Here is a 25,276-nt window from a genome sequence, read left to right as displayed (position 1 = left end):
TAAGTTTGCCCGTTGCTACGGTGAAAGTGAGACGTGGCTTTCCAGTTGATATTAGGAGAGCAACACCGACTGAGCACATGTTTGGATGTTGTCGATGGTGCTGACTTTGCTATTGTAAATTAGGCCACAATGGGCGGCGTGTTTGTTTAAGTGTCGGGCTTTCAGCAGGGTCGCGCCACCTGCCAGCGCTGTTCTTTCCACAGCTGCTTGGCTGTAAACAACGGCCTTGTCTCTCGCACCGAAGCAGCAGGAGGTCGCAGCATCTGTCAGATCAGCCAAACCCCTCTGACACTCTGTCCCGCCTGGGTCACCCTGTACTCCTTATTCAGCACCCAGCTTCTACGAAAACTCTGATACTTTTTAATCTAAACCTTTGATAAGCTTGGTCTTCTATTGAGAGTAGCTTCAACCTGCTGCCGCACAATTGGGAAATCGCGGTCGCCTGAGAACATAGTCACCCAGTGGTACCTACGCATTGCAACTTTGGTTCAATACTGGCTTGACTACCAGCGATAGAAAAATCTTACGTTAACAAATACCAGTTATCTATCTTCACACAATAATCTTCTCTTTCACCTTCTCTTTTCCTCTTGTTTTAGCATAAAAGCCTTTTGTCGCTTTCAAAATCCCCATCTCTGACAAATACGGTATATCTCTTCCACCACCCCTCTACCAGCTGGCTGCTCCCTATCCCCATGCCCGTTCTGTAGCCACGGCACCCTAAATACCACTCCCTACTGCTTTGAGTATGTCATTATGCTTTCAGCCACCAACTTTGGTTCGCCATCAACGAGGCTGCATGTCGTCCCTTGGCATCTTAATGTTAGTTTAACTATTTTCTGTTGATGTATATTAGCATGAGGCACACTGGTTTATGTGAAGGAACTGTGAGTTGCTGTCTTCAAAACACATCAGGCAGTTTGTGGAATTCCCTTCCTTTCTAAACCGTGTTGACAGAAGCCAGCCTGGATGCTTCTGGGACTCCTCGCCTGATAGCTCTGAGATTTAGTCCCAGGACACCTCTGTCCCACCACATGCGCTCTATACTGCTATTATTATCTGACGGACCATGGAAGAGCTTGAACTTGGCAGATATGTTGCAATTCTCCTTCACTATGAAGTCAAGTGAAGTTTATTTCTGTAGCACTTTATGACAGTACAGTCTGAAAGGGCTTCACATTTCACAAAGAAATCAACGGCATTCCCTCGTCTTAACCCCTACCCACACAAGGAAAAAAACCCTTGGGGGGTAAACAAGGTAGAAACCTTGAGAAGTGGGCACAGAAGGAGGAATCCCTCTTCCAGGATTGCCAGGATGCAATGGATACCGAGGGCAACATTATTAGCGTTATATGAGAAGTATTATTATATATATCAGCAAAAGAGAAGTTCACACCAGGCAGCTCTAGCCCAGTAGCTGGGCCAAAGTAGCCTTTCCTGCGCCCATGGGCTCACCGGGTTCTCCTACAACCTGATAAGCACGAAGCTTATTCAGCAGTAAATGCAGAGTCAGCGCCTCTCCCCCCCCCGCAGCGAAGCCAAGACGGAGGCACAGACGATGCTCTGACCTTACCCTGGTGACTGGCGTCATTATGATGCTGTTTCTGTGCCAAACGGAAAGATGCAGGAGGAAGGGGCCATTTTAGTATAATGGCACCTTGTTGGGAAATACAAATGCATCACTGTTGTGTGAGGATGAACGCTGATTAACACGTACAGTTTGTTTAGCAACATGAGGAAGAAATTGTTAAACAGACCCTTTGGCGTAGCGGGAACGCCCTCCGGTCTCAACACCTAAACGTTGTTGTATTTGATCACCACTATGTGTCGAGTTAGTTTTCTTGGAACTTCTATCACGTATACTGTTCAGCAAAAGTAATTATCTTAAGGACTTAAAGGAATTAAAGGGTTCAGGGCTGGGACTGCGATTTGGAATTGGCAGTGATAAGCGGAATTGGTGCATTTCTATCTCTGAGGATGTTGGAGTGTTAGTTAGAGAGGGTGGTTCTCTATGTTCTCTCCTGTCCCAGCACTAAATATGAGAATCATTCTATCACATCTGCTGCAGTTCTCAAGTTATTCTTAACAAGGCTTTCATTCCAATGAAGTGTGTGTGTGCGTGCGTGCGCGCGTGTGTGTGTGCGCGCGAGTGTTTGCTAATTACTAAATTGAAGTGTATATAGTGAAAGTAGGTGTATATTAGCTTGTGATTGTGTTGTTTGTAAAATCATCGCATGGTAATAAACATACCAAGCAGTGTGGGATAGTATATCTAATTATCTTAAATATTTACTTGTGTAGAGGGGGTCAGCCTCCCCAGACAAGGTTCAGGAATCAGGCAGCTGCTTCGCGTTGTAGTTTACTGATCATCACAGAAGTAATAACATTATTCTATAATCTGTGTTACGCTCACTGACTCAGAACGGATGTCAACCCTTAAGCACTGCACAAAAACAATCAGGTAAGAAATCAAAGTCCGGAACGTTTATTCCAAGAAAACGGGCAGAGGTCAAAACCTGGAGGTCAGTCAGAGAAGGCTAACTTATCCCGCAGGGAACAGGCAAAGAATCAGGGTCCAGGTAAACAGAGTCTAGGGGATCAGGCAGAGGTTCAGACGGACATGTTTAGGGACCTACGACCTCTCCTCAGGTCTGTATGCTTCCCAATCTACCAGATACTGGAGGCTACGGCAGATTGTTTTGGGAAAATAATGAAATTGCGATTTTCTTTCTTTAGACCAATAGAACCATTTATTATGCGATATTTTTGAAAGTTCCTTATCTTCTGTATTATTCATTAAACACAAGCCATACATCATTCTATAGTATGACCAACACAACATTGGATACAGTCAACATATAAACTGCTCTTTCCTGTAGGCCAGGCCTATGTGTTATGATGAAATTAGATGAATTGATGCATGAATTGATATGAATATATTTCTTTATTTAACTATTGAATTGTAAAATGAAAAACCTTCAATCACAGAAGAGTGTTGACTCATTGATTTAATTTCAAGCCTTGTAATTGTTAGAATCTGAAAATTAACATTTGAAAAATATGCAGTGTTTCAGCAGAAATGTATTATTTTTTATAAGAATGTTGCACACATACATCCACATATACAGAGCGCTGCTCTGTGTACTCAGACAGCTTTATGCTTATTAAATAAAAAAAAGGTAGAAAAACAAAACCAAAAAAAGCAGACACAGTGTTCATAAAGAGACGTGTGTCTGGACTCTACACGTGTTCCAAGCTCTGCCAGCAGCACAGCACACCGTGGCCTGGGCAGGAGCACCAGGTCTCACTGGGGGGCAGCGCAGAGGTTTAAAACAATCGCTACAGGCGCGGAGGGGGCATGGAGAAAGTGTCCCCATTATGGACGGTTTCGTTCCATATGCACTCGTTTCGTTCCATAAGGAGAATAAATGTAAAACGTAAAATAAAAATACACTGTTCTGGCCAGCCGATCACGGGCGGACTCTTCTCTCCTGAGGCAGCTTGAGTCGAGACACGTGGAAGGTGGGATGGATGCAGAGAAACCAGGGAAGATGCAGGCGAACAGCTGCTGATTGATGATCTTGGCTATGGGGAATGACTCTACAAAGCGTGGGGCCAGCTTTCTGGACTAAACCCTGAGGAGTAAGTCCTGTGTAGAGAGCCAGACCCTCTGTCCCAGAGTGTAGGCAGGGTGCGGCGACAGTTGGCTGACTTCCGATAGCGGTCAGAGGTGTGTAGTAGAGTGGCACAGGCCAGCCGCCAGGTACGTTGTCACTGCTAGATATAGGCTTGAAAACATGGGATGCTGGCCTTGCTCTCCTGCTCGGGAAGAGCAGGAAAGCGGCTAGAGGCTAGAGGAGACCAGCTGGGGCTTGACAGGAGTTCTTGTTCTGTGAGCACACAGGACATGCAGCCACAAACCTCCAGGTGTCCAGATCAATGGTTTCCTACCACAAACGCTGTCAGAGAAGGGAGAGGGTCATGGCTACCCCTGGATGGCAAGCTAACTGGGAGGAGTGTCCCCACTGCTCACAGAACCTGAGAGCGTACATAAGCTGGCACAAAAAGCCAATTATCAGAGCAAGTGCCAGGAGATGGGGGGGTTAGAAAGAGAGTCCTTTACCTTTTGCTCCACCTCCCAGGTAACCACACCAACTATGCAGTATCGGGGCAGAATCTCCTCTGGCTGTGAATGATGGCCCACAGCTTGGTAGACGTGAGAAAGGGCATTAGATTTGGTCTTCTTTGATCCCGGCGGTATGATAGAGAAAAGTCAAACCGTACAACCGTACCTTACAAAACAGCGCCCACCTGGCATGTCTGGGACGTATCCGCATGGCTGACCAGTTGTATTCAAGGTTATTGTGGTCGGCCCAGACAATGAACAGTTGCTTTGCGCCTGCCAACCAGTGCCTCCACTCCTCCAACCCCATCTTGACTGTCAACAGCTCTCGGTTCCCAGTGTCATAATTGTGCTCTGCAGGGTATACAGTAACTTGCGAGAGAGGAAGGCACAGGGGTGACGTTTTTGGTCGACGGCAGCTTTCTGGGACAGTGCCGCCCCTACACCTAAATCTGAGACATCCACAACAAACTGACGAGAGGGATCCGGTTAGTTGAGAATGGGTGAGGAGGTGAACAGTCTCTTTAACTCACAGAAGGCCTTGTGTACCGCAGGTGCCCAGGGGAAAGGAGAACTTGGGGAGGTCATTGCTGTGAGTGGTGCCGCCACTAGGCTATAGTTCCAGATTAACCTTCTGTAGAAGTTGATGAACCCCAAGAACGGCTGACACTTCTCCCTGGAGGTCGGTACTGGCCAGTTGACGACTGTCTCAATCTTGGCTGGGTCCATCTGCACATTCCCTTCATCAATCACAAAGTCCAAGAAGGAAACCTTGGGCACATGAAATTTGCACTTCTCAGCCTTAACGAACAGCTTGTTCTCCAGACGCCTCTGGAGAACACACTTGAAGTGGTGGATGTGCTCCTGCTCAAATCTGGAGAAGATAAGGATATCATCCAGGTAGGGTATGAAAGCCACTCTTGACCTCTTGGTGAGATACCTGAGGGTTTGCAATTCAAAACAAGCAGAGCGTGAAGAAGGGCCGGCAGGTTACTGGAGCTCTAGAGAAGCGTTCGCAGAGAGCCTCCTTTGTCATGGCCTGCAGCAGATTCCTGGAGAGTCCCCGTGATGGCGGTGAGTTGTTTCTCGTGTTCTCTCTTCTGAGAGTCTGAGTCTGCTGGGTTAATTTCTGGCCAGATTGTAATTTTGAAAGGATATGAACCCACGAGCACGACACAAAAACAAGCTAAGAAGTCAAAGTCCACAAGGTTTATTCTAAATAAAACGGGCAGGGTTCAAAACCAGGAGATCAGTAAGAGAAGGCTAACTTATCCGGCAGGGAACTGTCAGAGAGTCAGAGTCCAGGGGATCAGGCAGAGGTTCAGACAGGAATCAGGAAGTAGTTGCGGGAAAGCTAAGTCTCAGTCTGACGGACAACAAAGGGAAGTGGACTGGTATTTATACTGAGGGACTGAGGAAAAACCAGATGGAGGGATGGGAGTGACATCGAAAGGGAGTGGGCAGATCTGAAATGACATGGAGGTTAGTGACATGGCATGAGGAAATGACAAAAAAAAACATGAAAACAAATACAAATACTGGGAGATCAGGGAGGATTCATGATGTTCTAAGTATTTAATTTGCTCTCATCACAGGTTTCATCTGATCGAGGACCTGTCCTATGAAGATGTGAAAAAGTGCTATCGGGGTTCGGTGAGTAGAGTCTCTTCTCCAGTGTTTCCGCTGCTTCACACCAACCCCAGAACCACAGCTGCAGAGATTGTCCTAGAAAAGTAGAAGTGTGAATTAGACAAATAAACTCTCATACGTGTAGTCAGACTTCATGATGAAGTCAATGATGTTTCCAAAATGAATCTATTTTTCTTTAAATTATCAAAAGAATTATGGATCTAGTGCTTAAAAAAGGACCATGAGGAAACACTTTGCTCATTACTGTGTGTGGTGTTGGAGTGAGCCTAACCTGCCATTCTAGCTGTAGTTATATTCATGTTTTTCTAAAATTACAGTAACACTGCTTGCTTACCGTCTCTCTGCTGCTGGTGATGCTTTGCTTGGGATTCGTGGGGCTTGAAATTCGATTTTTGCCTTTATTGGTCCATCGGATGTCACCTCAAAATGATCGTATGTATATTCCAAAATAGGTAAAAACTACTGCTAAAAACATGTTCCGCATAGAGAAATAAGCCATTTCTAAAGTTTGGCTCCTTTCAAAAGAAAAAACAACAACCTTTGGAGCACTGCACAGTACACCAGTTACATACTTCATATTACAAAACAGGAAATAATGTCTTTTGATAGAACTCAGATGTGATCTAGAGCAGAGGTTCCCAACCACCAGGCCTCGGACCGATGCCGGGCAGGCAACTTGGGACCTGTTCAGGGGCGCCACCAAGGGGTGGCCAGCGGGGGCCACAGCCGCCCTGATACAATCACTGGCCCCCCCTTGCAAGTCGCAATCGAAAGTTTAGAATTTTTTCTTTTTTTTTTGTGGGATGCAAATTTAAAGGAATTTCTTTAATTGATAGTTGTTAACCTTAATAACCAATCAGAAATGAACTAATAACATGATGACGTCACCAGGGGGTGGTGCCATGACGCGTGGGGGCCGACGCATCGTCGCTCACCTCAGAGATTTTGTGATTTGGTGCAAGGGGCGCGAGGAGCGTTTCTCCCCATTTCATTTCAAAATGGAAAAGATAGAGGCAAGCCTCGCTGAGCTGGTTCACGCATTCAGGAATATTAGCGACCCGTCTTTATGCAAGTAAAATAATTATTATTTTTATTTTTTGCCGTCCTCCGTGATGGAATGAGCCAGATGTTACGTAACGGATCAAGTCTTGTGCAGATATGGACAGCGAGAGGCCTACAAAATGACTAAACATTGCTAAAATTCTTCTCTATAAACAGACACTGAATAATTTAGTTTAATATATTTTATTGGAGTCATCACTTTCTCAGTCACTCTTTCTCAGGCACTCACTTTGTGCGCTGTGGTCCGGTCCATGATAATAAAAGGGTCGGGAAAACCTAGCTCATAGTTTCGTTTTTCTGCGTGGATGAAAATCCTACATAACGTGACTTCGCTGCCATTTTGTAACCTTTAATTGGACATTGGAAACACATACGCAAAAACAAACACATGTAGTCACGCGTACATCCTTACTGGAAGATAATTACTTGCAGATGTCTGATCGTTGAGAGCACGTTTGGCACAAGAAGGCTAACCATTAACCATTAAGAGCCTCCCATCCTCCAGCCCAAATCAGCTTGGCCTAGAACATGTTACCCATGACTAAACTAAGATTAGACTCCCCAGCATGACCGCCATCAACAAAACAACAAAAACAAGAAATTGTTTTTGTGGTTTTGAAACTTCCTCACCACCGTCACAACAAAAGGCAGAGGAAAAGTCTAGCTGTAGAAAGTGAGTTTGATTGGAGGTCATGCTGTGAGAGATGTGTCAGACGAAGTGGTATAAGGGAGGGAAATAGGAGACGGAAAGATGACAGTTGAGGGCGGCTTTGCTTAGCGCAGCGTCTGTGCCTGTGTGTAGTCAAACCAGTTGGTCGCCCTCTCAGACTGCACGCCGCAGGACGGATGGTTGGGTGTGTGTGTGTGTGTGTGTGTGTGTGTGTGTGTGTGTGTGTGTGTGTGCGTAATATTTTCTGTTTGCACGTGTGCTCAGCATAAGTGGACAGTGTGCGTATGTAGATCAAACACAGCTGATTTGCAATGGAGGCAGCGCTCCATGCACAGTCAGCCTTGCCAGATGGGAAATTTAAGTTGGAACTGTTTTATAGAAATTCTGAGATAATTGTATACTACCGCAAACACTGTCACACAATCCGGCTCGCAATGGTGGAAGCGGTTCTCAGAGCCTTTACATAAGTCAAAATACAAATACCCCGAAGTACTTGCTCTCAAATGTATTTTAAGTATTATAAATGAACATACTTGTCATAATCCAGACCCTGATGTTGAGTCTAAAATACAGCTTGAAGTTGTAATGTACAACACATTAATATCCTCATTACAAATTGCAATAAAATAGTATCGGTGGTGTCATAGTCATTTAATAGGATATGGACCGAATGAATCTCTGATGAATATTAAATCAGCAGCTTGATAGATCCAGTCCCTGTTTTTGTTTTTTTTGTTTGTTTTTTAACTAAAGAAACGCGATTGTGTTAGAAATGTAGCCGCGTAAATAGTATAGAAAGTATCCGAATACTTTTAGCTACCTGAAAAAAGGAGTCGTTGCATGAAAACGGTTGTTATTCCAAAGTTATGAAACCATTTTTATGGAAATACTCTCAAATCAAAGCCGACAGTCTGTACTTCTAAGCCCAGATTAGATTCATTCTCGAAGCATTTAGCGGCACAGCGCCACAATATCAGTTAACGTGTCCCTGTCCAATTACCGGTACTTATGGTCAGGTCTGTATTTGCTTGGAATAAAAGTCGAAAGTCTCCGAAACTGAATATATCTAAGTAAGTAGTTACCTTCCACCACTGCCGGTAGGATAATATTTCATACATCTGGCAACGTTGGCTCTGGTGTCTCCCTCCCCCCGGGGCTCTGACAGTGGGCAGGGGAACAGTGTGTGTCTTGCAGCGGTGTGCTCCAGGCCTTCGATGTGCGCGATTGTGTGTGTGTGTACGGGGCCAACGTGCTGAGCCTGGTGCAGAGCTCACGTCCTCTCAGGGAGCGGGTGGCGTCCGCGGTGAGCGGAGCTGGAGGCGCCGCCGCTGCTGCTGCTGCTGCTGCTGCTGCCGCCCCCGGTGGTGGTGCTGGTGCCGGGGCCGTGCGGGCCGGGCGGTCAGCCAAGGAGCTGCTCATGACCCTACCCTGTCCCTCTGCACAGACTGTCAGCAAGTACAACTCCCAGTACCACAAACTCTTCCAGTGCGTGCCCAAGGACGAGATCCTCATGAAAGGTAGGGTTGGTTTCCACCCTGGGGTACAGATGCACCGATACCCATATTGGGTACTGGATATCGATCCAGTGCCAGGCATATATATAGAGTGTAGGAGGAGAATATCCCCAGAGCTAAAAAAATAAAAAATAAAAATCTGATATCAAAAGCCGTATTAAACAGAAGCAATTTCATATTCTGTAGAAGCAAGTTAGGTGTCTCGAATAGGGAAATATAGATTCTATGTCAACCATTATGTTTTAATGACCCCCAAACTAAGTCTCCTAAGTACTTGGTATCAGTTGATACTCCAGGACTGGTGCATCCATACCCTCAAGCACTTGTTCAGGATAATCATGAGAACATGCTGCTGTGTGTGTGATGAATAACATTTGACTTTCAATGTTCCTGTGTTTTATGAAAAACTATGATCATTATTGTCATCGACCTTTTCATTCATCATAATTTAGTAACCTGTATCAAACCTTTACAGTTATTCTCAAGTAGAAATCCATCTAAAAGGTAACATGCTAAATTGAAGACCTTTGTTCATATTATTCTCTACACAGGAGTGTCAAACTCATTTCAGTCAACGTCTGGAAAAAATGACTTATTTCTGCCTCACGTGGGCTGGATTTCCGTTTTCATAAGCTGTTGAAGGTCTGTGCACACATGCACATGTATGGCCACAAGACCTCCTACTCAGAACTGTAAGCTTCCAGATCAAAATGGTCCTTATAAGGGTAAAGACCATTTTAGGTATGGACCAATACATCCCAACAACAGATCTGAACTAACTAATTTAAGCCGTAATTCATGTTATTTCCTTTTTCAGGCAAACCATCCCAAATACTCCTGACCCACTTGTCAGCTGTCAGAGTGTAATAACCTCATGTTGTTTTCCTTCCTTGTCAGTGTACTCCTGCGCTCTCCTCAGAGACATTCTCCTGCAAGGTCGACTGTACATCTCCAGAAACTGGCTGTGTTTCTACGCCAACCTCTTTGGCAAGGACATCAAGGTAGGACTGACACGGAGAACCTAACACAGTGACTGGCTGCCTGACGGGCCGCCGAACCGACCCGTTTGAACTCAGGGCAGAGGTTAGCAAGCAGAATTAACCAAATTGACAAGCTGTTTGCATGGCAGCTTCACAGGCATATTCACAAGGCCAGCTGTCTCAACAGCAGCAATAGAAATAACCCACAAACACTCTGTCCTCATTTACCCCCTTGGTCTGTAGGGTGGGACATGGTGGATCAGTTGCTCATTGCAACAGCGCAACCCTGAGTTTGATCCCTATCTTGTTCTCAAATGGTCACCAGTTTCCAGTTAGTGCTCCATTTCCTCCGCCCTTCCAAAGACATTGCTGGTTTGGCTGAATTTCCCAGCAATGTTGAATTGTTGTTGACACTTGGGAGTGTATCCCAAGTGTGTCGCTCTGCCGTAGTGATATGGAAGTTAAGTCCACATACTGACACCCATTTTTACCAGTACATTCTGTTGTTGCTGTGAGAAGAGTTACGTTTTTCATTGTTGTCCCTTTTCTATTGATTTATTTTTTTTACCTGTGCTGTCAGCATGTTTGGCATATAACCCATCATATTTGTATGCCATTGCATCAAGGACAGAGTTAATCTGCAAGTGGATTTCAAGTTCTCAACCTGAAATGTCACTTTGTATTCATTCTTTAATCATCAAGAACTGCTGCAATAACTCTTTCCCGTGGACGACCTGTAGTATGACAAGAGCACAGCTTTTTGTTACACGGAACTGACACCAACCCCCTCTTTTGAGAACGATCTTACCATGTCTTGGTCTATCAACAACTAATCATCATTACTTCTCCAAGAGGAGAATCACCACGGGTGAGGCAAATAAACATAGAAACATCAGACGACATGTATAGACAAAACATAATGAAGTCCAGGAAAATTATTTGGCAGTAAATGAGGAAGAAAAGGAGAAGGATGTAATCAGGAGTCTGTTTGGGGTGTGTTCAAAGCAGGTGTTGGTGGTGTGTGTTTGTCTGTGACGAGTCTGCGTGCGTGTGTGTGTGCGTGCGTGCATGCGTGCGTGTCATTTGTCCACCAGTGAGTGCAAGCAACCCCCGGAGCAACACCCATGCATGGCCCCAAGGAGCAGAAACCAGTCCCAGAGAGCATCCCACCCTGCACCCCTGAAGCGCACACATACAAGCCACCCCCACTTGCAGGCATAAGAGGCACTCACAGGCGCAGATCCCAGACCACGGGCGCCGGAGCCAGGTCCCATGCCGAAAAACCGACACCACGCCAGAACCACCGCCCCACAGGCGAACTGGCGGGGCCCCCAATGCCCTCCATCGCCCTGTGCAAATACGAAGCCCGCCATACTGCGACCGGCCAGGTGCTCCCCCAGCCACAAGCCCGAGTGCACATGGCACAGGACACCCTAACATCCCCTGACCAGCCCCGGGCCGGTGCCCATGCGGACCACAGAACAGAAGACTTCTATCGCTTTCCAAAAGTCATGAAAGGATATCAACAGAGGGCTCTGGTGTTAGTTTTGTTTTTCACTTTGTAAGCTATAGCTACTGCTATCAATAAAGGGACTAGTGTTCTCACCCTCTCAGCTTAGCAGCATCATCAACTCAGCACGTGTCACCTTTCCTTTCCTGGAAGGATCAGTTTTCCGCTGGTGTGACATTCTAGAAGATTTTTACTAGGGACTTCAGAAATTAGTTTCCAGTTGGCCGATATCCTAAATTTGCTGGGAGTATACTGGCTGATTTACAGCTCAGGAAAACGGATGAATGGATTTTGGAATGTGTGTACCTGGACCAGATAGACTTGATAAACTTTTTACTCTGAACTGGTTGATGCGTTTTCTCTCTTTGAAGTCACACATTATTCCCTTCCCTCCTGAATCATCAGCATCCCTGGACTCTCCCCAGGCACAATAAGCTTCTTATTCGGAGCCGGCATTCCTCGCATTCTGACTGAAACGAGACACCTTTCTCATTTTTCCCGCGGCCCCAATATAACCTAGTCCCACCTTTGCATTGTTAAAAGCCCTTAAGTAGTTTGTAGTTTTACATTTTCCTACTATTGACTGATAAATTACATAGAAGAAATGTGAAATCACAGAAAAAACGTATAATAGTCTTATAATTTTCTTCTTAAATATTTGTTTATTTGCTTATTTTTATTTTTTTTGTTTATTTATTTTTTTTTGCAATAAGAGTTAATCAATCACATTTACCACAAACTCTGTCTCCCTGCAGTGGTAATCATCATTTTCTCCATAGCTTTCACACTCTTCTGACTTCTGTCGGTTTATTCTTTATTTCCTTTCCGTCTGCTTCAGGTGGCTCTCCCCGTGGTCTCCGTCCGCCTGGTGAAGAAGCATAAAACAGCCGGTCTGGTGCCCAACGGCCTGGCCATCACCACAGACACCAGTCAGAAGGTACACGCTTCCTCATCAAACCAGCCTCATCTCAGGGCATGAGCCAACATTTTGGAGGGTTCCACATGGCGCATAATGTGTCCTGAGAGTTTTCTTTCCATTGTTCTTGCTGTTAAACCACTATTTACTAATGTGGGTAAATATAGTATTGTCGTCTGTTGCATAGAATACGCATTTGCATATATATCTATTAATATTATCTGCATTATTATTATTATTATTATCTATATATGATTTTTATTATTATGGATATTCCATCTCCATGATGTCAACCATAATATCAATCAATTCAACAGTCTTATTGATATCACAACGTAGACACGGAGTTGACTACAGGTACTCCTCAGTTAACGGCCTACCTGTTTAACCACTGTTCAGACTTACAACCAGCTCTCCGACCAGTCTGTATTGTAACGCTGCGTCCAATACCGCGGCGTCTCAGCGTCAAGCATCTCATGGCGCATCACCGTTCTCAATCTCAGTCTCGTTCCGGCAGTCTGTCAGTATTCACTACACTAGCGTTCACAATCTCCAGGACTGAAATAACGCTAAGGGGGCGGGTCCTCGCTTAACGACTAATTCGCTTATCGACCTGGTTGAAGGAACGGAACTTGGCCGTAAGGTGAGGAGCACCTGTAGTTGATAATTTAGAAGTTTCTACCAAGGAACTTTTGGAATTTTTTATCATTTGTTCTGAATGGAAAATTAAGCACAAATCATTACAATTCTGAGGAAATCTAAATTAATTTCATTAGAACTCCTCATACTGAATATAGTTTAGTGAAATAATTTATTGTATATTAATAAGTTTGTTTATCAACATTTATCACATTAATTTACATGTGCTATTTTAAGTAGATACGCTGCTGTATGTTACTAATATTATTATCTGCCAAATGCGAGAGAAGCCCAATTTGAACAGTGTGACAGACACAAATCGAGATAGGAAATGTATCAGCCACAGTTTTATTTTTCTCTCAAGGCAGTATTTTGAAGTATTTCTTCTGTTTTTGAAACGTTAAGATTCCGCGATTATGAGAGGGACGTAAAAAGAGGGAGTGTGTCCAATCTGTTTTTTGACATGATTTTTGTGACTGTTTTTCAACGGCCCAAGTTAATCCGCCATTGAAAAATACAAATAAATAAAATGAAATATGTTTAATGAGACTCTAATCCAGTCTCCGTTTGTCTCCCTTAGTACGTGTTTGTCTCACTGCTTTCAAGAGACAGTGTGTATGATGTACTGCGACGAATATGCACACACCTGCAGGTCAGCCCCCCCCACACACACACACACACACACACACACATTTTTCAGCTATGAATAAATATCCGGCCGCTCATCCAGTGTCTACACTCCTGCTGTGCTGAGAAGTAGCTCTCTCCTCTGCAGGTCAACGGGAAGAGTCTGAGCCTGAAGCAGTACATGGAGGAGCCTCATCTGTCCCTGGTGAGTCACATGGATTTACTGCTCCAAAAAAGAGAACGCACAAAGTTTCCTTATATTCCGTGAGGGAGAGAGACATTTTGATTGTACCCTGTTCACAATCAGAATCAGAATGAGTTTATTCCGCGAAGTACATTATTCATATACAAGAAATTTGGTCATGGTGAGCATTGGTGCGTTTCTCTACAGACAGTAGAATTTAAAAAAGGTGAAAAACAGCAAACAGGCAAATAAACAGTAATTGCCAAATAAAAAAAAAATGGAATAACCAAATATGCAAGAATATACAAAGTGTGATTCTATATGCACAGGATGAATTATTGGTATTGATAAAGGTAGCAATTATTACTATGTGTTCTATGACTCTAAGGTGTTATAGTGTTATTCTTAATGCTTGATCGTAGCCCAGCAGTGTATTGGTGAATTGATATTAGTACAGCAGGTAGCGGTACATTCTGACAGTGAATTGCTGTCTTCAATCTATCCTCAATACAGATAGTGTGTATGAACAGAGATCATGGATCACAGTATAGAAAATGGTTTAAAATTCAAGCTTCTCTCTCACAAATGTAGACCTTATGTCAGTGTACAACAAAACAAAGTGAAATGAGTTGTCCAGATGGTCCGTGGTAATGTTTGAAAAAACAAACAAAAATTTGAAATAACTTGACTCTGCCCTTTTTTTCTGAATCAATACCTTTTTTTCCCCCCAAGGAATCCCACTAAAATGTAGGTACTTATTTCACACTAAAGCCTGGGTTAGCAGGATACTATCCAATGGCCTTGTCAAGTCACTGTTTTCACGTAGTATTGAGTATAGGTATTTTTGGACAACATAGCTTGTGAATGCAATACATTTGTATCGATTACACACATTTTACACTCATTCTAGTATTGTAAAAAATGTTTGTGTTTATGTTATACGAAACATTTTATATATACTGCTGTTAAAATGTTGCTGAAAACCTCTGCCTCTGGCCAAAGTCTTAGTTTCTAATACAGTGATTTAACCCTAATTCAAGGAGGGGTTTTATCTGAATAATCTGATGTTAAAATCATATCAAAGTAACAAAGGGCCAGTGAATTCAAACGTTAGAGTCAGTGGTAACACATAAATTGAACAGAAATTCTTCCCAGCTGATTATTCCTTCCATGTCACTGATTTGAACATCTCTGCTTGAGGATCCTACTCACCACGATATGCACTTGCTTAGAGTCCATTTAACTTTGTTGTTAGTCGTCTTAGTTGCTTCCTATGGATTGACCGAGCCTCTTGTCCACGGCAGGACGAGTTCCCGGTGGTGGACGAGTTCCAGACGGTGTTGAAGTGGAGGAGGAAGCCGTCGGTGGTGTCCGTGTCGTCCTCGCTGCCCGACCTCCTGGGGAACTCATCCAGCAGCCTGAGCGCCGGCGACACCCCCTTACAGGAGGAGCAGCTGCTGGAAGGTGAGACCTCGCTGCCACTGGTAACCATGGCAACTGAAGTGTGTTTACAGCGGTTAGTGCTCTGGTTATAATGGGGTTTGGTGTTCGGTTGGAGAAAAGGGAAAATGAAAACAACTTTCAAAATGACAATAATTTCAGTAAATAATTAGAATTTGGTTTGTTTTTAACATGCTGGTTATGTGTTTATAATTATACATGTATTCCGCTATTCAAGAATACACGGGGTCCAGTTGAGTGGTGTTAGGTGCGTTTTACAGTTTCCCGGGTTCTTTGAAACGCGGCACGATTTTTCGAGCTTACTTGAACGCAGCATGCCCCCCCCCCCCCCCCCCCCCCCGATTTGTTGACTCCTGGTTGCCCGTCTCGCGGAGCAACCACTATGTGGTCTACACAGCGCAACCCTCCTATCTTTAAAACAACTGTCTATGTTTGCCTGTAAACTAGAACTTGTCATTGTTAGAACTCACCCCATTGTCTGTAGAAATAGAGATGCACCCTGGGACGCTGGACGGGACGGCTTTTGGTGTCGTGTCGGGGATGTTGTTTATTTGTTGAGTTTTTTACCTGGATTACATTTTCAGTAAGTAGCGTTTTCCATGAAATATCAAAAAACGTTGTGGTATTTCTATGAGTAATTACCATTGCACGGCTTCTATTTTTCCGACACCACCCTGGATTTTGAAGGTATCACTGCGTCACACATTTCAGTGTTTCCGAGAGAGTGAGAGCTGAAGACATTTTAATGATTATTTTCTATAAGTTTTGTCATTTATCCGGCAAATTAATGTGGATCACAGATTTAAACACATCTACTAACATCTACCAGGTAAGAAGCTATATAAATATACACCTAAATCGCCAGACATTCTCAATCGCAATCTGTACATTTGTAGTCAATAATATGATCGTTATAAAGCGTCTCACTGTAAATCTCATCTTGTTCATTTTCGAACAAGACGTGTGACGTCTCAGTTAACCAAGACCAATATTCAAAACTGAATATTTCAGTTTTTCACTAATATCTGTTCCGTATGTGGATTGATTTTGATTAAATTTAAACCGCGAGATCCTTACAGTTACATAGTGGTTTAAATGACACCTCAACTTGTTTCTAGCCTGTGCCGAAGTATGGTTCCATATAGACGTACTGGCTCATCGGTCTTAAAATCGCTCACAATTTGGTTGGTTTTTCGCTAATATCTGCTCCGTATGTGGATCAATTTGGATGAAACTTCAGCCACAAGGTCTTTGTGACCGCACGATTCAAACAAGACACAAACCATGTTCGTGTGTTATGTCGAAGTTGGTTTTACAGATAGTTTAAGGCGTCAAAATTCCAAGAATATTTCCTCTTACAATAACAATAACGGGCTTCTGAACAATTACAATAGGCGGCTGGACCCCTAAATATAGCTGCAGGCAGCAATACACAGGGTCAATGGTAGTCGGACCTTCATTTAATCTCAATGGACGAGTGTGCTTTGGCTCTGTGCTCGGTGTGTTTTGAGACTGCAGAAGTTCATTCGTTAAGGTCTACTTACAGTGTAATTCTATGGTCGGGTGGTGTTTGCGGCTGTAGGTGGGTTTCCTACATCGCAACTAACAGCGTTTATCATTCTGATGTAGGGGTGTATGATTCCGGCTAAAATGATAATCACGATTATTTTAGTCAATACTCTAAGCACGATTATTTATCATGATTATTAATCCATTTTGGGGAACATAATCATTTTATGGCACGTTGTAAATCAACAGAAAACTGCCTTCACAATGATATTTATCTTATGAACCTATAAATAAATAAACTAAGGGAAGTGGTTTAACTGACTTCAACTGTGTATACAATTAAATTAATTGTGTGTAGTGAGCTATACATTTGTGTTTTTTAATTGTAACAAATCTTTGAGGCCTCTTGAAGGGAACCTTAAAACACAAAACAAATGAAAATATTTTTTAACAAATACACAATTAAAACATGTTCCTTGTATTATGTAATGCTTATTGTTTTGTTACAAGTAATTGTAATTCAGGAAGGTAGTATACATTGATATCTCTCGAATGGCTATGAATTCTGACAGTGATGTCATTGTGTTGTGCATAGTAAGTAAGTGCATATATTAACGACGTTTAATACGCTGCGTTTGTTTGAGGTAATTGTCTGGTTATACTTTAACTGATTTTTCAAACATATAAACAAATAAGGTTAATAGTAATAAAATATTACCCACTTTGTAACTTGGTATGGTTAAGAGTTTGTATCTTACTGTATATTCCTTTAGTTAAAGTCCAATCGTGTCTTAGGGTGATGCGCGCTGTGCGTGGCATCACCGTGGTGAGGTAACGATTGTTGATCACAAACCTCTTCCACAATACTGACCGCCAATATGGAAACTTGAACGACGCCATGTTAGACCTGCCCCGAAAAACAAATCATGTTCAGATTGTCTGTGGGTTCATTGAATCGATGACATCCATAAAGTTCTGAGGTCTGTTACATATGCCGGGGCCGCCATCTTGGTGAGGTCCAGATTGTTTAGTAATCACTAAACTGCAATGCGATCATGTGACCTGTGCGTGCTGTGATTTGGGCATGCACGCACGTTGTGGCGATGATAAAAAACTACAGCTTTTCTCTAAATCATTTCACAATAATGGACTGATCTGGATCAAACTTGGACGACAGCATGTCGGAACTGCCCCGAATACATTTATTCATCTTGTCTGTAAGTGCGGTGGATACATGACATCCATAGACTACTGATGTTGGTTTTTCATTAACAATTATAATAATGATAATAAATATAGCTGCAGGCAGCATATACACTGGGTCCAGTTTATTCGTTTTAGATACGTGTTACATTTTTTTGTTTTTTGTGAAATCCATCATTATTTACTGAACTTACAAACATCATGTAGTTACGTTCACGTTGTCCCACGAATCAAACTGTCATGACATTCCCATTTCAAACAGATGTCAACCATTAATTTTAATTTCTAATGGGACATAATTTGTCTCATATGAGATTGGTCAGATCTAAATAACAGTTCTAAATAGCTGAGCTAGCAGTCCTAATTTTGTTTGTATGTTTTTAAAGTAGAGTAATTTGGAAATTTGGACAAGAAATGACGAGTCAGATCATTGTTTCATTTAACAGTTGTCCAAAACAGCTGGACAAAATAATCAAACAAATATCACAGTATTTATGAAGATCACACATCAAATTTTGACGGTATATTATTAAAAAGGCAATCTTAAGTAAAAAATTTAAAAATAAAATGGACAACTTATATGAAATTGTCAGAGTAAGGAGTGTTTATAATCATTGTGTTATATGTAGTTGATTAACAAAAAAAACAATGTTTGGGAAGGGAATTTTAATAACTACAGCTTGACATTTGGATAACATTTTCGATAAGTTAAGTTTCTTCGAATGCGAAAATTGTTATGTTATTTCTGTGGGTAATTACCATTTCATGGCTTCTATTTTTCTGACGCCTCGCTGGATTTTGAATGCATCACTCAGTCGCGCATTTCAGTGGATTCGACTTGACGTGGTCACAAATTTTTGTGGACTACTTTTTCCGAACTACTACTACTTTTGCGTATTTTTCATTAATCCGGCAAAGTAATGGGGGCCAAAGAGATAAAAATAAAAATCTTAACGGATTTACAGACTTCTACCAGGTAAGAAAGTATATAAATATACAGGTAAACATACAGTTTTTAATTTCGAACCACTACAGTGTGACACACTGTCCGAATGTACATTCCGAATCAGAACCTGCACATTTTTAGGAAATAGTATGTCATAAAGTCATAAAGCATCTTACTGTTAATCTCACCTTGTTTATTTTGTTTATGAATGGTGGCGTGTCAGTTAACCAACACCAGCTAGTATTTGGGTCGAAGTTGTTTGGTTTTTCACTCATCTCTGCTCCGTATGTGGATCGATTTGGATCGGTTTAAAAGACACCTCAACTGTGTCCATGTCATTTTTGTGTTTCAGATAGCTTTAACCGGGTTGGACCTATTTTGACGTGAAATGCATGGGACCGTGTCTGTGATATCAATCAAATTTGTTCGGTTTGTCACTCATTTCTGCTCCGTATGTGGATCGATTTGGATGAAACTTCGACCACGAGGTGTTTGTGACATACCAGTTCAAATAAGATGTGAACCGTGTTCGTAGCCTCTGCCAGTGTTGTGTTCCAGATTAGGTTTAAATTCAGAGAATTTTCCTGGAACAATATCAATGTAATACAACTACGACTGATAACAATTATAATCTTAATTACAAAAATAATACAAATTCTGTGTTTGTATTCACTCTTACTCGCACATTTTGAGCCTTTTATGAATTAGCTTGAAGCAGGTCCTCGTCAGTGTTTTATTTTCATTTTTTTCCGATAGACAAGACAATATTTCTAACCCCAGATAGCATTGGCTTCATACATTCAGAAACGTATTTTTGATACACAACGCTGCATGTTTTGTTTTCTTTTAGAGACAGAGAGTTTTCCTACTCACAGAGAGAAAGTTGAAATGGCTGGAGTTTAAATTCACAGATTTCAACATTTTAGAGATAGAGATCAAATTCACAGAGAGTTTAAAAAATCAGAGACATTGAGAGAGTTTAAATTCATATATGTATATATATATATAGAGAGAGAGAGAGAGAGAGAGAGTCTTCAGAGGATTGTGTGTGTTTTCAATAATCCTCTCACCTGGGAGCAGAGTTGCTGTGGAGTCTATTAATAGGCAGCATCCAGAGGTCTCTCTTACGCAACAGCACTTTAAGCTGCAAATGGAGATTAAATCGTGTGGTGACTTGTGCATTAAAACAGACACAACAATTTGCGTCACCGCTCAGTGGTTCTACTTTGTCTTCATTTGATTGAAGCTGAGAACTTGGTCACATTGGGTCACCCTTCAAGCCTCTGTATCAGTACGACAGAACAGAATAAAATAGAATAGTATAGAACATAGCATTATACGATAGAACAGAATAGAAAATAATAGAATAGAACAGAATACAATAGAGTAGAACAGAATAGAATTTAATAGAACACGACAGAATAGAACATAATAGAATTTAACAGAATACAATAGAGTAGAACCGATAGAATAGTATAGAACAGAGTAGTATCGTAGAATAGAACCGACATAATAGAACAGAATACAACGGACATAGTAGAACAGATAGAATAGATCAAAATGAAATAGAATACAACTTCATGGTCTACGGTAGCAGAAGGACCTTTTGGCTTTACAGTTTGGCTAAGACTTAAACGCACACCAGAATAAACAGCGTTAAGTTAATAGCCGCTCGGCGTTATGCCTGGATCCCCGGAATGGAGAAGAGAAAGAAACGACTCTAATGATCATCACAGTCATTTCACAGACTCGGTAGAATCCTATTCCACAAGCAGAGGCACAGCCTTAACCAATGTGTGGGGAAAAGATTAGGTGCGGCTCACGTACTGTCCATATATCACGGTTAATCCATCGCAACCTGTGTGTTGTGTCGCTGAAAGATGCTGTGAGCTGCTCATTTGCGCACGAAAAGCGCTGCGTGTAAACTGGGTGTGTTTACGATACATGTTTTTGTTTACACGGTCCTGAGCACGTAAACATGCACTGTAGCGGTGTGGGTGTGTGTGTGTGTGTGTGTGTGTGTGTGTGTGTGTGTGTGTGTGTGTGTGTGTGTGTGTGTGTGTGTGTGTGTGTGTGTGTGTGTGTGTGTGTGTGTGTGTGTGTGTGTGTGTGTGTATTACTTGATCTAACTGTCTTTGCTGACAGCGTGTTTGAATTCCTCTGATAAATGTATTTATAGCGTGTGATAAAAGGTGTCTGGTGTGTGTGTGTGTGTTTCAGAGCGCACGCTGCAGACGGAGCGGGGACTTCTATCTGAGCCGATGGCGGAGCTGGGCCAGATGGAATACCAGCTGCTCAAGTTCTTCACTCTCCTGTGAGTAGAGGGGAACGGGGACAGGAGGGATGAACGGGTTCCTTTTGCCCGTTTACCTGCCTGCCTGGGATGGATAACACACCCCATACAAAAAATTGTACCAGTATGGTCATTGGGGGCAACGGTGTAAATGACCCGATGAGGGTTTGATGCTGATGCAGCGTTAATGAGACCGGATAAAAAAAAAACCTAAAAAAAAACTACGGGCTTCGAAGCCACGACCCATGACCTCTGAGCTAGCCACCAAAATATTGATTTCTTCCCGAGGGATCAATAGGCGAGCGCATATTGGGCTCCGTGTCTCAAGTCTCTCCTTAATGGTCAGTTTCAAGTGTGAATCACAACACAGAAACCTCCTGTGCAACTTGAAAGACGAAAGTTAACCGACTATTATCGCTTCGATAGCCAAAAAAATGCTGCTTTCCTGACTTTCCACGGCCAGCGCAGGACAGAGAACATGCAAGTTAGATATGAAGCCCTGGAAACAAGGTCGCTTGTCGCCCCCTAGTGGTCATTAAGAGATATAACGTCTCCTCTTTTCTCCTCTCTTTTTTTCCTGTGCAGGCTCCTTATCACGTAACCGACTGTGTATTTAACCAAAGAAACTGTAATGTTTGTTATGAATTGTACTTTACCTGTTGTACATGTGTGTGTTCTGTTGTTCCAGAATCATTCTGCTCATCCTGTCGTCGTGCTACCTGGCCTTCCGCGTGTGCAGTCTGGAGCAGCAGCTCTCCTTCCTGAGCAACCCCTCGCTCCCCCTCCGCGAGAGGTGGGTCCCGAGCATCCTCATCATCTTCATCATCGTTTTCATCATCAGAATCAGTGTTTTATTTTTCATTTTGTATCAATTTCCGAAATAACAACGACAATATTTCATTACAGGATGATAGAATAGTTTGGAAAGTCAGTGTTAGTGTTTTAACAATCCAACACTGCACTGTAATATGAATATCCTATGATTCTTCTACGAAATACGATAATATTGTTCTTAATTTTTTCTCTAAAGCCAAATTGAATCACCGCACGTCGTTTTATGTTATCGCAAAACACCCAAGCTACTCCACACCTATTGGATATTCACAGTTGAAACTGAACTCTTCTTAACACCGAGCCAAAAGAATTACACGTTCATGATCCTCTCATGAAGCTCAACAGAAAAGTTCTGTGTACTCCCCATGAATGACTTTTAAAACTAAGTTAAGGTTCTCCCTTAAAAGCGACCCGAATCTCCGCCTAGCCGAAATGTAACAGTAAGAGACCGTCCTCAACAGGACACAGACACTTTTTTTTTTAAACAAAGTGCCTCTTCAAAGACAAAAGAAATCTGGATTTAACTAGAAGGACACATAACACTCCCCTCTGGTGGATATGCTCGGAGGCTCAGAATACCCCGCTCTGACTCCTATCTCCGTGGTGTCTTGTTGCCTAGGTAACCATGACTTTCCACTGGGACCCTGTGGGTGACTGTTGCCTGCGACCGGCTGGCGGCAGAGCCGGTCGTTCTGAACAGATCAGAGCCCGGAGACGGCTCAGTCCAGCACGACTCAGGACGAAACAGTACCCACCCGGGGACCGGACGTCGATTGGCGCCTCCGACTCGTACATTGGAAGATACATTCCTTTTTACCTTCATCTCTGGACTATGCAAACAAGCTAGTCTATTTATTGTTTATTACTGTAGATCTTCACTAGAGGTTTTTTTTGTTTTTTTTTACCGCAGTTAAAATGTAGACATAATGAGCCATCTCGTGGTCTAATCTACTGTTAATGGTGCTGGCAAACTGGAGATTGGTGTCAATCACACAATAACAAATATCGTGTTATCGGTTTGTTAATGGTGGATGGATGGTGAGAAGTCAGGAAATAAGATAGAAATGGTGATGGGTGTAAACAACTTTTATTCTTCCATCAATGAATCCCAGACCCTCTGGTTACCTCCAGACTCCCATTAAAACCAGGTCTTTGATGTAAGGAAAGCATGGGAGCACACCGTCCTCGTGCCAGGCATTCATTTGATATTTCTCCCTAAAAGGTGTTGGACTTGATTTAAACACCCTGCTCCAACTTGAAGCACGTAATACTGTACAACCACAACACGTCCTTTAAACGAATTACAAAAGCACTTGCAGTAGAGGCCAAATTTCATGCAAGAAACTTTGAATTCAGTTTTCAATGACATGATTACATGCCCGCATGCTGCTGGATTCTTCGGTCAATATTTCTCCTCATTCAAGACTTTTTAAACCAATGAGTCACATACTTAGTTATTCTAAGTTATGTTTAGCTTATATGCCTTTGTTCTTCCCCAGACCCCAATCCCAGAATGCCAGTGGCTGCAACACACTTTTTAATGATATGAATATGTCCATGTTTTCAAAAGTATGTTAATGTGACAATTTTATGAGATGAGATTTGGTTATCGCTCGGTGATAGGTACTCGTTTGTGCTAATGAGGGTATTTAAATGCAAAGTGGTAAACGGTGTAAGCACAGATACTTGGCCTGGCTAAGATCAAATATGTACTGTGATACAATCAGAACACAACTGCTGTGTGTGAAGAGATGTGAATGAGGTGGTGACGTGTTGACGGACATACTATATATATATATATATATATATATATATATATATATATATTGTTTTTTTGTTTTTTTTTTGTTTTTTTTTCATGGAAGAGATCTCTTCTTTTTATTCGTTTTTGTTTTTGCTTATACTAAGATTGGTATCACTGGACCTGCTGTGAGAGGAGTGTTTACTTTGTGCTTATTTAAAACATTTCAGACTAAGTAACTCCAGAACCTGAAAAAGAGTATTTTGTTGCTGTTCGGATCTGTTTTCTGAGGGTCATATATATTATACATTGTTGTATACAGTATATTATGTATTATGGTATACATATTCCAGATTACATCCAGGAAATTAATAACACAAGAAATAAATAGATTTACCGCTCGCGCGCGCGCACACACACACACACACACACACACACACACTTCAATGGGTTTTCGCCTTCAGTGGTATCTGTGTTTAATTGGTTATTTAATGCTGAGTTTACTTTGTTTTAACAGAATTAACTAAACCCGTGTGATAATTTATTGACGGTTTCTAATAAACTACCAAAACGAACCTAATTTGTCTTAGTCCAGATCAACCTGGTCCACCTGGAGGCCACACCCATTAATCCGGGCTCCATTTAAGACGTCACTTAGACCTAGATTAGCTCTGATCTTCCTTCTGTAAATCTGATTGTTTAAAGCAAGACAAGGGCAAGGCTGAGCCCGTTTTAAACCATGACTGAGAAACGCCATTTCGCTTACTCCAGATTAAAAGTGTGATTTAGTCTTCGATGAGGCCTAATCGGTATCTGCGAGAACCGCCCCCGTATGTGAACACAACAGAGGATTGAATCTAGAAACACAAAATAGAATATAGTGTTTTCTAATGCATTTGTTATGTATTCATTTCATTTCAGTGCTAATTTGTTGTGTCTGGCTCAAGCATTCCTTCATATTTACTGGACGGATTATGATTTGATTTTAAGCCACCGGCCCGACCCTGAGTAAATCCACTCAGTGAAGTGTATTGTTTTAAAGCACAACTCAGTAATGTGACGTTTCCTGACGAGTTGCAACTAAAGGATTTCACAGTCTCCTCTTTCATGTGGCTCTTTGTTGGACCCAATTTAACAAGATTCTTTCGAGAGGCCGAAAAACAAAGCACTCAGGGCAAACTCCCATGAATCTGTCTGTGTGTGTGTGTGTGTGTGTGTGTGTGTGTGTGTGTGTGTGTGTGTGTGTGTGTGTGTGTGTGTGTGTGTGTGTGTGTGTGTGTGTGTGTGTGCGTGCGTGCGTGCGTGCGTGCGTGCGTGCGTGCGTGCGTGCGTGCGTGCGTGCGTGCGTGCGTGGGCGCGCGCGCGCGCGCGGAGTGGAGGCAGGTCGCAGCAGATGGCCAGACAGGCTGCAGCC

The 25,276-nt window shown here is 42.5% G+C and overlaps 1 protein-coding gene across 5 annotated transcripts in view; it reads left to right on the top strand.

The window, feature by feature from the left end:
- The window catches only part of gramd2aa (GRAM domain containing 2Aa), a 37,360-nt gene extending 13,251 nt beyond the window's left edge, over positions 1–24,109 (top strand). For 4 of the 5 annotated variants that reach the window (XM_079998233.1, XM_079998236.1, XM_079998234.1 and 1 more), the window contains exons 3-12: positions 5,719–5,776; positions 8,686–9,022; positions 9,917–10,020; positions 12,348–12,446; positions 13,645–13,716; positions 13,840–13,896; positions 15,180–15,339; positions 21,215–21,308; positions 21,976–22,080; positions 22,741–24,109. In XM_079998233.1, the coding sequence (XP_079854359.1) occupies positions 5,719–5,776; positions 8,686–9,022; positions 9,917–10,020; positions 12,348–12,446; positions 13,645–13,716; positions 13,840–13,896; positions 15,180–15,339; positions 21,215–21,308; positions 21,976–22,080; positions 22,741–22,744 (1,090 nt within the window). In that variant the 3' untranslated portion in view covers positions 22,745–24,109. The remainder of the gene's footprint in view (positions 1–5,718; positions 5,777–8,685; positions 9,023–9,916; positions 10,021–12,347; positions 12,447–13,644; positions 13,717–13,839; positions 13,897–15,179; positions 15,340–21,214; positions 21,309–21,975; positions 22,081–22,740) is intronic. The other variant, XM_079998237.1, reaches the window with a different exon arrangement.
- The last annotated feature ends 1,167 nt before the right edge of the window (positions 24,110–25,276 follow it).

This window comes from Zeus faber (genome assembly GCF_960531495.2).
Source record: "Zeus faber genome assembly, chromosome: 3".
NCBI classification, from domain to species: domain Eukaryota; kingdom Metazoa; phylum Chordata; class Actinopteri; order Zeiformes; family Zeidae; genus Zeus; species Zeus faber.
Note: the sequence above shows the minus strand (reverse complement) of the source record. Positions and strands in the feature narration are given on the sequence as shown.